The 14,994-nt window shown below is 56.8% G+C and overlaps 1 protein-coding gene across 10 annotated transcripts in view; it reads right to left on the reverse strand.

Annotated features, from left to right (window-relative positions):
- Positions 1-698: 698 nt before the first annotated feature.
- GRK5 (G protein-coupled receptor kinase 5) overlaps positions 699-14,994 on the reverse strand; it is a 216,862-nt gene continuing 202,566 nt past the window's right edge. For 7 of the 10 annotated variants that reach the window (XM_036828910.1, XM_036828917.1, XM_036828918.1 and 4 more), the window contains 6 exons: positions 13,939-14,028; positions 12,148-12,356; positions 7,530-7,667; positions 6,573-6,710; positions 5,830-5,961; positions 3,591-4,261 (listed from right to left, as the gene is read on the reverse strand). In XM_036828910.1, the coding sequence (XP_036684805.1) occupies positions 4,082-4,261; positions 5,830-5,961; positions 6,573-6,710; positions 7,530-7,667; positions 12,148-12,356; positions 13,939-14,028 (887 nt within the window). In that variant the 3' untranslated portion in view covers positions 3,591-4,081. The other 3 variants (XM_036828912.1, XM_036828911.1, XM_036828909.1) reach the window with 2 other exon arrangements.

Consider the following 14,994-nt stretch of genomic DNA (forward strand, 5'->3'; position numbering starts at 1 on the left):
TCCTTGACCCCTGGCCTCTCGGAGGCCAGGCCCTCAGCATCACCAAGGATTGCTAGGTTCAAGGGCAGGCAGCCGCATCTCACTTGTGCTTTCAATGCCAAGGCCACGTCCACATACGTGTCCCCAGAACTCACTGCCATTTGCCCCCGTGGGCTGCCTGAGAAGCGTGCATACCCCCGGCCACACTGCTTGCTTCCATGCAGCATGGCCTCCAAGACTGAGCGCTCCCCTTTGTTAAGAGGAGTGCATTTTGGGAAACAAGCCCTCCTGGGGCGGCTCAGGACAGAGCAACCCTTAGCTACTGTGCAAGTCAGCCGCCCTCGCAAGAAGCCTCGTGGTTTAAAGAGTGATGTTCCCGGCCTAGAAAGATCAGAGGATGAGTTGATGTGGGAGGTGGTGCCATCCTCCGTGAAGGTGGGGCTGGGTCTTTGTGATCTTGTGGGTATCATGGGAGCCGCCCAGGGGGCTTGAGAAACACTCACAGGTCATGGTGATCACGGCAGAGACCACCCCCGCCCCAGTGGGGACAGCGGCTTGGCTCCTGAAAAGGGGAAGCAGAGGTGCTTCTGCAAGACCCTGCGTCTCACCTCAAAGGCACGAAGTCAGAGAAGGTCCGGTGAGAAAAACGTCATGCTCGGAGGAAGAAAGTCTCTTCCGTGAAGAGCTCAAATGCAGTAAAAAGATTTAAATCCACTTGCTGCCCAAATACGCCTCCTCCTGGACAGGTAGATAGTGGGAAGGTGTTTTTTTTTTTTTTTTAGTTAAAAAATCTTTTTAAAAATGCAGCCATAGAAAACAAGCTGGAGTAGAGGTTGGTGGTGGGTCAGGTCGGGGGGTCCAGGGACAGGACCTGTGGCAACTGGGGACCCAGAGGGGAGGGGGCTGGCTTTCAGGCACTGTTCTAAATGAAGACGCCCCTTCTCTGTACAAAGCAATGGACCGAAAGGAAGAGGAGGATTGCAAAGGCCAGTGACTCTGACCCTGTGCACTTTGGGGCGCTCAGGGGACAGGCGGCGAGGGTGAAGGAAGACTCCCGTTATTCTAAGAGCCACGCAAAGTTCGGTGCTTTAGCCTCTGTGCTCTCACGATGTAGAAACACACTGAGCAGATTTATGTTTTCCTTCTTGCTCCTTGAGGATTCTCTACCGCAAACGGACAGTGCGTTGGCTTTAAGGTGTAAAGACTGGCTGCACACCAGTCCGTGTGGAAAGGTTTGAGCTGCTGTGAATCGGGGAAAATGAATGACATTTCTGGACAGGAGGGTGGTGGCGTGGGCTACTGACTGTCCCAGGAAGATGACTGTCCTTCTTTTCACTGACAAGGGTCAGTGAGAGCTTGAGGATCTCAACATACTGGTCAAAGAGCTTTCCACTTCCTCAGCAAAAACTGAATACGGCTGTTTGTATTAATCTTGTACTCAGCTCAAGAAAGGTAACGGAAGCAGCCTCGGAGACAAGGGCTGGTCTTGAAGAAAATAATACTGCACATTAAAGGGATCTAAGGGAGGCCCAACTGTTTCTTTTCTTCTCTTTGCTTGTAAAACGACCTCAAAACGGTCAGTTTCAACGGTCAGGCCCCTGTCTAGCCTCAGGACCCAATGGCAAAGTTTGGGGAAGGAGCATGGAAATTGGGACACAAGGCTGACACGCTGGCTTCTCTCTCCTCCCTAAAAGCTCAGGCTCCAAAGTTGCCTGGTCACCTAGAGAAATAAGTTTGGGAGGATTCCATCAAAAGCCCCACCGATGGCCTAAGGCAGTGATTCTCACATTCCAGGGTGCATCAGAATGACCTGGCGAGCTTTTTAAAGATGCAGATTCCTGGGCCCTACTCCCAGGGAATCCCATTCCGTAGGTTTGGGGTGGAGCCCAGAATCTGTATTTTACCAGGTGATGCTGCTGCAGGAAGTGCAGGGCCCACGCCGGGAGAAACCCTGGCAGCTGCCCGGTGGCTGAGGCCAGGTCTGACTGAGGGTGACCTGGCAGGCAGGGCAGCAGGGAATTCAACCGTTCACCCTGTCCCAGAGGGGAGGCAAAGACAGACTTGCTCCCTGTCACCTTGTGAAGGCAGCAGGGGGGAGGCTGGCCACTCCCTGGGGCTGGACAGCCCTGCTCAAAGGGCCTGGGGGCTGCCTTTAGAGACCCTGGTCTGGCAAAGCCACCAAGTTCTCCTGGGGCTACTTGTGCCTGGAGCTTTGAGATGCCCGATGAGAGCTCGCCTCTGCTTCACCTCTCCCCGGAAGGGACAGTGAGTTTTTCTTGAGCTTCTGTGGGTGGCCCGGCCTCTCCCATTTGCTTGGAGAGCCAACCTCATGCATCCATGCCACCTGAGCCAATGAATCTGCGGGGCCCCAGGAAGCTCTCAAGGCCCTATGACCCCATAAACACTCAAGGGACATGCCCAGAGATCCTGGGAGAGCCACCTTCTCCTCTACAAGCCCAAGACCTCCGCTCCCTGGCGCTTCTATGGGCTGTAAGCGTTTGGGACTCTTGGGGTTCCATGACTACTCCTTATCGTTGCTATGCGTCTCTTAAAACTAGAATAAAACAATCCCCAAATGCAAGCCTCTTGAAAACATACTGGCTTTAGCAGTCAGAACCTACTCAGAAAGAAAGAGGCCTAGACACCCTTGTGCTGAGGACCCTCAGCTCCACGTACCGGCCGCCTTCCAGAAGGAAGAGGAGGCCGAGGCCAAAGCAACAGTGGCATCGTGTGCCCCCAAAGGAAAAGTGCACATCTTGACGGAGCTGGGCCCAGGCAACTCCATGGACCCCCAACGGAAGACATCCTGGCTGGGGGTAAAGTCCCAGTGGGTCTTTGAGCATTTAATTCAGATTGTTACAAGCCAACAGAATGGTGATACCAATGCGAGGGAGGGAAAGGTTATAGAGATGGATACAATCAATCCTTCAAAGGTGAAATGGGAATCATTTTCTACATTTAATAAAAACATTTTCTCATTTGAGGCTCTGGAAGTCTTAAGTCACATTTTTTTTTTTTACACCCTTCCCCGCCCGCCACCCCTCTAAAATGTCTTAAAACACATGGCTTAACAGTGGCTGCACAGAAAATATACACCCTCAAAGTCTGACTTTCATTTAAATACAAATATACAAAATGTAAACTGAAACAATAGAGAAATTTACAAAACTTTTCTTTAAAAATAATAAAGACAAAATTCAGTTCTAGTTATGACGCTGTTAAAACACGTGCAAGTTGTGTCCGATTGGATTTCTATTGCAATGTTCGACAGAGACACAGCCAATCCACCTTGGCTTGAGGGCCGCCTCCGAACACAGACCTGAGTGGAAATCTCTTTGAGGAACCTGGAGGCTCCCCATCTCGGGGCTGGACGGCCTCCTTCCCTGGCTCCTGGAGGGCTCCCCGGCCCGCCCGCCAGGGCGGAAGCTCCACCGGTCACAAGTCCGCTTCTAAGGAGAAGGGTCTAGGCTGGTCCCACCGTGGACTTCAGGCCAGAGCTGCAGCTAGCTGCTTCCGGTGGAGTTTGAACTGACATGGTTTGAATTTATGTGATGGTTAAAACTGGTCTTGGAACCGGGTGAACTCTTGGAATTGTTCTGATGCTGGGAGGGGGGTGAGCAGGGAGGAGAGAAAGAAGGACAGAGAAGGTCAGTCATCGCAGAGTCGAGCCTTGGGGACCTTGCATCACAAGGGGGCCTCTGAATCTGAACTGGAGAGGAGCTCAGCTGACCAGCTCCCCGTCTTGCTTTCTGCTGCCTTCTGTTCTCCCCCTGCAGACTCAGGTCCAGAGGCCACCCCTTGGGGCAGAGGGCTTTACCTGATTAACAGGTGCCCAAGGCAGAGAGGAGGTGGTCCCTCCTATAATAATATCTATCTACATGGTTAGGTCTGCAGGCCCAGAGTTAGGCTGCCGGGTTCGAATCCTAAATCTGCCACTTCTTAGCTGAGTGACCTCGAGAAAGTGTCTGACTCCCTCGGTTGCCTGGCCTGTGATGTGGGTTAGGAGACACTTCTGGGCAGGGCTGTTGGGAGAAGGAAACAAGGCTGTGTGTGCAAAGGGCTCTAGCAGGTGCCCGGCTTGGGAACCACGAGCTGCTCGCCCTCAGTATCCCTGGCACCCCCGTGGGCACGGGCCCCTCACGTTGCAGAAGAGAGCCGGCGTGTCTGCTCCCCTAGTGGCAGTCGTGGTGCCAGGCACTGTGCTGAGGTCACCGTCCTCCACCTCACTCACCCTGGGCAGCCGGCATTTCCATCCTGATTTTTCAGGTGGGCAAACAGAGGCCTGGAGGGGGGTGGGGGGCGCGGTTCAATACGCTGCCACCCAACCGAGAAGGGTCAGGGCTGGATTTGAACCTGGGCCGTGAGCTTCCACAGCAAATGCTTGTCCCAGGATCCCGGGCCATCCTGGGGGGCTTGGCCACTTCGGGGATGGAGGTCATTTCTTTCTGGAACTTCAATTTTACTTGATGGAAGCATTTGAAAATTATATTTTTATAGTAGATGGATATGAGTATATTATGGAATAGGAGGTGAAACTCACATGAAGTTTTTAGATAAAACCGCAAACTCAGGCCTCAGTCTGCATTTTCTCTCAGTGTGCCTCATCCGTGCTGCCCGCCCTGTTATCCGGGATCCTCTGCAAGGGCTCACTGGCTGTGTGACCTTGAGCAAATTCCTTAACTCCTCTCAGCCTCAGTTTCCTCATCTGTGAAATGACCTAATGGGAGCACATCCTGGGCTCACACTTCACTAAGATGCCCCAAGGGAGGGATGCAGTTTTGCTTGCTGATGCATCTTAAGTCCGCAGGTAACAGTCTAGCATGGAGTAGGTGCTCAATACATATCGGTGGAATGAATAGTTGAATGAAGGCCTGGGGTTTTGTGAAGATTAAATAAAAGACGCCTTCAAAAAGCGCCCAGCACAGCGCCTGGCCCACAGTGGAGTGCCTCGAACAGCCACCTCTTCCCTGTTATCTAAGCGGGAGGGAGCTGGGATGCCCAGGGCCTGGGTACAGACCTGCTGCTGCTCTCTTGGGGGGAGGAGGAAAGTAAGGAACCAGGGGCCTGCCAGGCCTCAGGATGGGGCCCTGCCTTCTTGAAGGGCCAGGCCAGGAGGCGGCGCTATTGTGGCCATCTTCTTGGTGGCAGGGATGAGGTTAGGGGTCTCTCACTCTAGAAAGCCTGCCGGGTCCTTCCTGGGACATTTCTCCCACGTGGCCCACACCAACCCTTGATCCAGGGACAGGCTCTGAGGGAAGAACACCTTTTCCTGAGGGACAAAGTCTCCTCTGGCTGCCAGCTGCAGGGCACAGCATCAAACTACGGGAGCCCCACCTCAGGAGCCATGAGGGTCTTCGGGGATCACCTCTCCAGCACCAGCTCCCTCTGTTCTTTGTCAAATCTTTACCTACATAACTTGCGTCGTCTTTACAATGGCTCTCAACCAGGGGCGTTTTGTCCCCAGGGCCATTAGGCAGCATCTGGAGACATTTTTGATTGACACACGGGAGTGGGTGCTACTGCCATCTACTGGGTGGCGGCTAGGACGCTGCTGAGCCCCCTCGATGCGTAAGTCCCGCGACAATGAACTAACCCAAAGCATCAGCAGCGCCGAGGCTGAGGCCCTGATGACCGGTTAACTTGGTGCTGGCCCTGCCCCTTCTGCTCTGGGGACGCCATCAGCCAGTGGGTCTCAAGGCACTTCAGACAGGCTGCCCGTCCCTTCCAGGCTGCTGCTGCCCCCAGTCTCCCCAGCCTGCAAGTTGGTCTCAGGCTATGGAAGGCTCAGACCTGGGGGTTCCCAGGGCTGAGGCCAGGACAGCAGGGTTGAGGTGGGAGTGAGGGTCTCACCTGACGCTTGAATAGCCTCTGGAGCAGCCCTTTCTTTGGCGGTTCCGGAGGGTGGCTTCTGTTCAGGTCCGGTGAGAGGGTACCGTTAGGTCCAAACACATTCAGTTCCTTAAAGCACTCTGTTTCTATCATCTGGAGAAGCGGTCAAAACACGGGTGGTGTGAGGGGCTGCGCTGGTCATCCTGGGTGGATGGGAATCCCAGCAGGCCAGCCCTGGGCGACACTGTGCCGAGCCTGGTCCTGCCAGGCTCTCCGGCCGCCCTCCATCTCAAAGGGCTGAGACCCAGGCAGCAAGGCCCGCCCCCCGCCTCTCCCTGACGGCCTTGCAAGCCGCCCTCTCTGAGAAGCCAGTAGCCGGCCATGGAGGGCAGCGGCAGGGAAGCGCTCATCTTCCAGCCACGGGACCCACCCCTCAGCTCCTCCTCTACCCCAGCGCTCCGGACCCTCCCCCTTCCAGGGCTGCAGGCCCACTGCCCCATCACTGCCATCTCGCTCGAACCAGCTCGAACTTGCCCCACCTCCAGCCCCCTTGTGCCTCCCGCTGCTGCCCCATTTCTCTTGTTTCCCAGCCACGCTTCTCCAGAGAGGCATCGAGACAGGCCTCCTCTTCCCGCCCAGCCAGCTCCTGACCCAGCACCACACCACGCCCCAGTCTGCCCACAGGGACGCCCACCCAGCTGTCCCTCTTCTGCCCTCGTTGCACCCTCCCCTCGGGGTGAAGCTGAGGGCCCCGCCGTGCTCACCTCGCTTTGCCAAGGGATGGGTACGGAGCCCGTGGAGAACTTGGAGTAGAAGTCGTCGTCTGTGTGGTCCAGGTTGACGCCCTTCACGGTGGAGAACTGCTCGATGTCCAGCACGTCCTTGCAGTACACGGCCCGGGGCTGGGAGGGCAGGGTGCTGGTCACCAGGAGCCCTGCCTGTGGCTCTGGCGGCCTCCAGCCAGGCCCGGAGGGTTTTGATGGGGAGCAGGGGGGGGTCTCCCAGGGCCACCCCCGCCCCGGGAACCCGGGCTGCCCTTCGTTCAGAGAGGCCAAGGGGCCCCCAGCTGGGGTGACGAGAGCTCAGGGCCCCTTCCTGCCATCACTGCCCCACACAGGATGCAACGGGGGGATGTCCCAGGAGGACCTCCCTGGCCCTTCTCGCATCGGAGGCCAGTCAGGGGTGGTAGCTCAGCACGCAGGCAGCAGCCACACAGACCTGGGCTGGGGTCCCAGCTGTAGTGCTTAGGTGCTTTGTTAAAGTTACGTATCCCCTGGAGGCCTCAGTTTCCTCACCTGCAAAATGGGGCAGTCGAGGCAGCAGACCATGGGGCTGTCGTCAGTGCTGCTATGGCCCCGGCGCCGTAACCACAGTGATCTCTTTTATCTCACTCATCCACCAAACATGCTCTGGGGCTGCCGTGCGGGGACTCACAGAGACAAACCCGGGCCCTGCCCTCTGGGGGTTCGAGGTCAGTGGGGGAGGCCTCCCAGGGGCTCTGGGAGCCTGGGATTCTGGAGATGAGGACTTCATAGAGGTGATGATGCCAGGGTGGGTACGGAGAGACCCCCAGACCGGGCGACACCCTGCTACTGGAAGACGGGGGCCACCCCTTGCCCACAGGCCTCAGCCTCTGACCTGGGGCCCAGCACAGATGTTTAGCGAAGTCGAAGGTCATAAATCAATGCACAGGCTCAGTCTAGGCTGGGGAGGCTACTTACATCTGGAATAAAGGGAGGGTCCAACATCCCGGCTTCTAAGCGCTTGAAATTCATGTTCCTGAAGAAGGGGTGTCTCTTGACCTCTGCTGCCCGTTCCTCCCGGCAGCCCAGCCTCTGCTTTGCATCTTTGGTGAGCAGCTGTGACAGGAGAGCCCCATGAGGACTTGCCTGGGGGGGCCTTTCCTCCTGCCCAGAGGCCCGAGGGGCAGAGGGGCTTCGGAGAGCTTGTGGCCACCTCCCTTTCACACGAGGGTCCCTGAGCCCTCCCGAACGTCCCTCCTCTCTCCTCCACGGTGACTGCGCCACCCCAGGTACCCAGCGGACACTGCCCGCTCAGGCCTCGATTCAGGGTGGCCTCCTGAGCCACAGTGTGCTTTGTGGTCCCATGTCCCCAGCATGTTCAGATGCCTGGGACCCCCAGGAGACCAGGAATCCTGTCTGTTTCTCCAGTGACTACACATCGCTGCCTGGTGAGTACCCAGCATGCACTAATGTTTGTTGAATTGGTGTTAACTCTTCTGTTCCAGGTAAGCTACAAAGGGCAAGGACTGGCCAGTAGGTTCTTTCATTCATTTACTCAGTTCATAAGTACATTGTAGACTTGTACCCAGTAGGTGCCGAGAGAGGATGCTAAGGGTCTGGCCTCAGAAAAATCATGTTCAGAGGACCCATCAAGGCAATGCAGATATGACACCACAGTGGCAGAGGAGCAAGAACTGGCTGCCAGCTGAGGCATCGGGAGGTGTCCTGGGGAAGAGGGGTCTGAGACAGGCTTTCAAAGGTGGGAGCAGGCATCGGAGGGACCTGTGGCATCACGAGCAGGGTGGCAGGGACACTCAGGGCGTGTCTGAGGAACACCTGTCCTTGAGTCTGAGTGAAGAATGAGGGAGATGGGTCAGGGGGAAGGGGACTGGTTGGGGAGAGTGATGGAGGGTCCTGAAGGCCAGGTCCAGAGGTAGGATTTTAATACAAATGTAGTGGGGAGACAAGGATGGTTGGGGTAGAAGAGTGTCCTCATCACAACCAAAAGGCAGGACGGTTAATAGGAGAGGAAGGGGCTGCAGGAGCAGAGACAGCTGGACGGGAGGAAGGTGTGAATGAAAGAGAGGAAGGGGGGAAGTGGAGGGGCAGGCCTCGGCTGAAGATGAGGCAGGGCCGCCACGTGACCGCAGGGCATCAGTCCCTCCCCTCAGTCCCAGTGTCCCTGGCTGTGCTTCTCTCTCGTCCCCGCCCCACTGAGCACTGCACCATGTACACAGCTGGAATCTACTAAGTGTCCGCTTTGAGACTAAAATCAAAGTGGGTGGTCTGCACCTTGGAGTCCAGCCCTTTCCTTTACCAACACCCTGGTGCCCTCTGCATGTGCTCATTTAACACACATTTACAGATGCCCTGAGAGCCAGCGGGCAGGGGGCCTCCTGGGGCCCAGAGTCTGGAGGGGAGGCTTGCTGGGACTGCCCCCCCAAAAACTAAGGAATGAAAGGTGGCAGTGGGGCAAGCACCAGGTCACAGCCTTGAAGGGACTAAGCCATGAGATAGCCACTCACAATGTCACCTTCTGGTCCACCAACCACCTAAGAGTGTTTTGCCCAGTGGGCTGGTGGCTCGGAGCCCCAGCTGCTCTTCTCCTGGGGCTTTGCTCTGCTCTGCGTAATCCCAAGAGGCTGCAGAGCCCAAAGCCTGCAGGGGCTGGCCAGACAGATGGCACAAATGAGAGCAATAAGGTGAGGGGTGGGCGGGGCGGGCCGTGCCAGGCTGCCCGTCAGCTCCTGCCAGGCAGGGATGCTGGCCAGTGTCCCCAGTGTCCAGGGATTCTGCTTTTTTTGAGAAGCCAGAAAATCCAGGTTTTTATGTGAACTTGCCCCATTTAAAAATCTTGGCAATTAACTCACCATTCACCTCTCTCTAAGATACTGTGCAGGCTGAAATAAACACCCACCTACATGCTGCCTGTCTGCAACCTGGGCATCAGGTAAAGAGTTTACACATGTAATATCAGTATAAACCAGGAGAAGTGAGAGGGAGAGATGGTGTGAGCTGAGGTGGATGGGGCAGGCAGAGAGGGCTTCCTGGAGGAGGAAGACTAGAGATGAGCTGGAAGGACCAGTGAGACTGAGAGGGCTACAGGGCCAGTGGGGAAGAACCAGTGCTGGGACTCAGCAGGGGCCTGAGAAAGGTTGGGGCTGAGGTCTGGGCCTAGGGACGACTGGACCCAGGGGACAAGGCAATGAGATGCATGCATTTCTGGACACCAGGGGCAGTGGAGAGGGTCTTGTGGCTGCCAAGATGGAATGAGGGATAGAATCTGGGGGCCAGGGACCAGCTTCCTTGCTGTTTGTAGAGAGACCTTCCTCGGCAGGTGGGGCTGGAGCTGCCCTGGGCCTCCATGGTCTCCTTACAGTCAGGCCCTGCTGTGTCCTGAGCTGGTGTCCCTTGGTGGTGACAGCCTGGCTGCCAGACCAGATGCGCTGTGGTTAAGGGCGCAGAAGAAGCTCAATACCAGAATTCCAAGACCCCAGGGTAAGGAGGCAGAGGAAGGCCAGAGACCTCCAAAGGTTCTTCTAGCTGAGAAAGACAGGGGACCTTGGTTTGACACCTACAGACCCAGGTCTGCCTGGAGCCACAGGCTCAGATGCCACCTTTCCTTCAGTGGCCACCAGGGGACAGCAGAGGAACAGCAGTGCCCCCGGTCCTGGGGCCCCAAAGCCGGGCGCCAAAGCCGATGACTGTGGGCAGGGAGGGGGCGCTCTGTGCCTCTCTGTCTTCTCAGCACATCCCATGTTGCTGCTGGGCGTTTCCCAAGACCTGCTTCTCTGAATTCCCTGACCTGGGACATTTGGTGATGCTCTGACCTCCTTCTTCCCTTGTCCAGTTAGGTCCCTCTGGACAGATACCTGACTGTGACATAACCAAGTATTCTTGGCACCCCCCCAGCCCCCGGTTTTCAAACATCCCTAGGACCCCACATTTCCATGTACCTGCCTTTTGCTGCCTTGCTCCTCTTGTTCCCCGACCCCAGCTCTGGCTGCCGTGACTACCTGTTTTCTTGGAGGTCCCCCAGCTGCCGGCTGGCCCAGGCATGTGGTCTGGGCATGTGTTTGCTTGTGTACACACCACACCTCCCTCACTGTCTCTCACACATGCCAATGGCAGATCTACGGTTCCTCTTCCTTTGGAAGTGGTCAGATGGCAGCTCTAGCCCAAATCCTTCTTCCCATGTCTCTGTGACGTCACACCGAGGCTGGTAAGAGGAAGCGGTCAGGCAGCAGGCGGACGGCTCCAGGAGGGTGGCCTTCTGGGGGTGGGAGCTATGCCAGATGGTTTCTGGGCCCCTAGCAGTGCAGCCTCAGGTTTTCTAGAGGCAGAAACTCTGCTGCTTTTCATCAGCTCTCCGGGCCTGCCCTTCTCTGCACTCTAGCCTCGTTGACGCTCATGATTCAGATCCTGAGGGCCAGCCGGCCTGTCCGCTGCTCCAGGTGCAGCGTGCTCCAGGGAGAGGAAGGGGATCTGTGGATCCCCAGTGCCCAGAGCCAAGCGCTCAGGCCCCTCCTGTCCCCGAGGGGCTGGAGTAAGAGGGCAGCTGCCTGCGGTGGAGGTGCTAGCACAGCTGGGCTAGCACCAGAGGGAGGAGGGCCCTGGGGGGCACAGGTGGGCCTTGGGAGCCTAAGAGCCAAGCAGGAAAGGAAGCGGGCCCACCTGGGCCGAGAGGAAGGGCCGCGGTCCAGGGGCGGACTCTCTCCAGCTCCACTTTTTTTTTTTAAGTTTTTTTTTTTGATGTGGACCATTTTTGAAGTCTTCATTGAATTTGTTACAACATTGTTTCTGTTTCATGTTTTGGTTTTCTGGCCGCGAGGCATGTGGGATCCTAGCTCCCCGACCAGGGATCGAACCCGCACCCCCTGCATCGGAAGGCAAAGTCTTAACCACTGGACCGCCAGGGAAGTCCCCCAGCTCCACTTTTGATGGCTCCTGTCACTCCTTCCTCTATCTGGCTTCCAGCCCCCCAGTCTGGCCCCGCCCACCCAGCCTGTCTAAAGGTCATTCCCAGAGTGCGCCCTACCTGTGGCCGGGTCAAATTCACTATCCATGGATACCGTCACGCAGGCCCCCAGCCAGTGTGACCAACATTCCATATAGTGGGTGGAAAACTCGAGTATAAGATGTTCGAAGACTGAAACTATCACCACCCACCACCTGCAGCCCCTGGCCTCAAGCCAGCACCCAGGGGTCCAGAGCTGGAGAGAGCAGGAGGCCCAAGGTCAAGGGTAGGGGCTGCCTGGATCCCTCTGTGTCTTGGGGACGAGCCAGGATCATCCCCTTTCTCCCCCATGCTGGCTCCCCCCACAGAGCTGGACGGGAGGGTGTCTCCCGTTGCTCACCGCAGCCCCCCTCCCTCATCACAGAGCCGCCCTGCCCCACCCCAGGCTCCCTCCTGGAAGCCTTCACCGCCCACCCCGTCCACAGCCTGCTCCTCCGGCCTGGTGGCTTCATCGCCCACACCCTAGCGTGCCCCGACCCTGTCCCCTTAAGCCCGTTTGCTGTTCTCGGCTAAGGGCCGGGAGGGGAGCCAGCACTGGACACCAGCCCCGGGGCAGAGTCTGGCTCACCGGGAGCTCACCATTTTGCAGATGGACTTGGCTTCCTCGGAGAACTTGTGCGAATATACCTCCTCGGTCTCCAGGACCCGGCGGTCCACCTCCTCCCTCTTCACCTTCTCCTTGCGGCCGCGGAAGGGCGACTGGCCCTCGATCATCTCGTAGATGAGGCAGCCCAGACCCCAGTAGTCGGGGCTCAGGCCGTACCTCTGGTTGTTCAGGACCTCTGGAGCTGGGGGCAGAGCAGGGAAGCGAGGAGAGGTGAGAGACAGCTGGTGGCAGGTCAGAGCCCGGGCAGACGGGGCCAGGACTGTGACGTCAACGGGGCCTCAGGGCGTCCTGCAGCCAGGAGTGATGGTGCTGCTCACAGAAGGCCTGGAGCCTGATGGCTGAGACCTCTTCCCTCTGCCGACTCTGGCCCACCAACTGCTGTAAATACCACCTCTTCCTGGGAGCCTGCCCTGGTTGCTCTTTGCTGTGCTCCCAGGACTCTGACTGCGGCTTCAGAAGCCTGACCACAGTGGATGGAAACAACCTGTTCCCTTGATGTCTCCCCCACTAGACTGTGAGCCACCTTATTCCCTGCTGTGCCCGGTAACAGGTACGACGCCTGACACACAGTAGGTGCTGCACACGTATTCGTTTCAATGAATGGTGTGTCCACCCAAAGTAAAATGATTTTAAATTTAGCTGGAATTCAAATAGCTTCTCTAACATTTTGATAAAATGAATTATAGATTTACCAGAGAAATGCAAAAAAGATAGTTTCAGGTCATCAGGCAGGCCACATACATCCAGGGAGGCAAATGCATCCACACACGTGCTGGTATGCACACAACACAATGTGCTGTGCAGACACTGTGCAAGAGGAGAAGGCGCAGATGCACAGGCAGACACACACAAAGGTGCACAGATGGATCTATCTATCCATCACCCATCTATCATGCATCCACCCATTTATCTATCCACCCATCCATCCATCTATCCACCCATTTATTAATCCATCCATCCATCTGTCGTCTATCTATCTATCTACCTGTCATCGGTCCATCCATCCCTCAGCATTCACATGGGTATACATACCCCCAACATACACACAGACACACGCCCCAGAGGTCCTCCAATGTCGTGCAACCTGAAAAGGACCCTCGAGCACCAGAGACCAAGTCTAGAACCCTAAGCATGTGTTGCTGGCACAAGCCCGGTAGAGGAAAACAAGGTCCCCACCCCCCCAGAGCTTTCAGGAGTCCTCTGCCTCCTGGTGTGAGTGGGCTTATGAGTGTGAGGTGTGCAGAAGGAAGCCCAGGGAATATCCCTTATTGGAAGGAGCATTCCAGGGGTCAGTGTAGCTCTGGGGCTCTTCCCCGTAGCTCCCGGGATGATGGTCTCAGAGAAGGCTCAGGGGATGCAGCGCAGGGAGCCCGAGGCTGGACTCTCCTTAGAATGGTACTTTGTGACACAGTAGGTGGTGTGCTCCTCTCCTTTCTGGGCCCTTCCTAATGATCTCCCCCCCTCTCGAGGTCACCCTGAAAGGCTGTCTGCCAACTCAGCAGACCCCTACTTCACCCACCCCCAGGCAGCGCTGTTTGTCAGCTCTGCCACTGACCTTGGGAGGGGCTTGCCCTTGAGATATAGCTGGGGCTAGGGGTGGGAGCTGCAGAGCTCAGTGAAGTCAAGTTGCACCCTGGGACCCCAAGGCTCCTCCAACCCTGGCTAAGACCTCCCACCTCCCAGCATGACTACTTCTTCTAGTTGCACAAAGAGGCCAGTGGCTCTGAGGGTGGGGCTTGCTGAGAGGCCACGCCTACACTTACCCATGTAGCCGACAGTGCCCACCCGGCCGCGGATCAGGTCTCCCTCTGGGATCTTCACAGCCAGGCCCAGGTCCGAGATCCTAATGTGGCCTGAGGGAGGACAACAGAGTCAATAGGTCCCTGGGATGGTCATGTGGACATCTGGTCTACCCTGGGCAGGGCCCCAGACTTGCCATGGGCCCCTGGCATTTCATCTGTCCTAGAAAGAGTGGTACCCAACCTGCCATGGCAGGGTGACTGCAGACCCTTGGGAGAGTCCAGGTGTCAGAGGACAGGGGTAAAGTATTACTTTTTAGGAGAAAAACTTAACGATGAAAAGGACGCCTGGATTTGGGTGGACGATGGCAGACCTGCCTCATAAAATGCCTTAATGGGCTTCTTGGAAGGCTGATGTCACAAAGTTGAAAATGCCTTGGCCTGATTCTGGGATTGCTTCATGGGAAAATGTAAGATTCTCCTGACATTTTGCAACAATTTGCTGAAGGGGAAAAATCATAAAGCAATTTGGGAAGCAACTCCCTATTCTGCCTTGTTGGTCTTTGGGGGTTGTTTTCTCCCTTTGGAGACACTGCCACCCAGGCTTAGCAGAGACTGGGAGGAGGCGTTGGAGCTCCTGGACCAGGACTGACCCCCAAAGGCAGAGACGAGGCAGAGTGGTGCTGAGAGCTCGCCTCAGCGCTGTCTCTCCAAGCAGCCCACTGGCAGGGTCGTGGCCTCATCTGACCCTGCAGGGAGGAACACCGCCCTCCTTCCCAGCCTGGACCTCAGCAAGGCCCAACGCCAGAGACCCTGCTAGGCTGCAGCTGAGTGGATTCCCCTGGCTCAGTGGCCCCTGACAAAGGCAGGAACGGTGGGGGCAGGGGTGAGAGCACACAGACTCCAGCCATTGGGAGACAAATCAGTGGTGGGCACAGTCCTGGGACCAGCGGGGAACAAGAACCCCTCCGGGCACTGGGCGCATCCAGAGAGGGGCAGTGGGCCCTGAGCCCTCTGCCTGCTCCGCCACACGACAGTATCACAATCAAACCTCTTCTCTTGGTCACGAACGACCTCCCT

Source organism: Balaenoptera musculus, chromosome 16 (assembly GCF_009873245.2).
Source record: "Balaenoptera musculus isolate JJ_BM4_2016_0621 chromosome 16, mBalMus1.pri.v3, whole genome shotgun sequence".
Classification (NCBI taxonomy): Eukaryota; Metazoa; Chordata; class Mammalia; order Artiodactyla; family Balaenopteridae; genus Balaenoptera; species Balaenoptera musculus.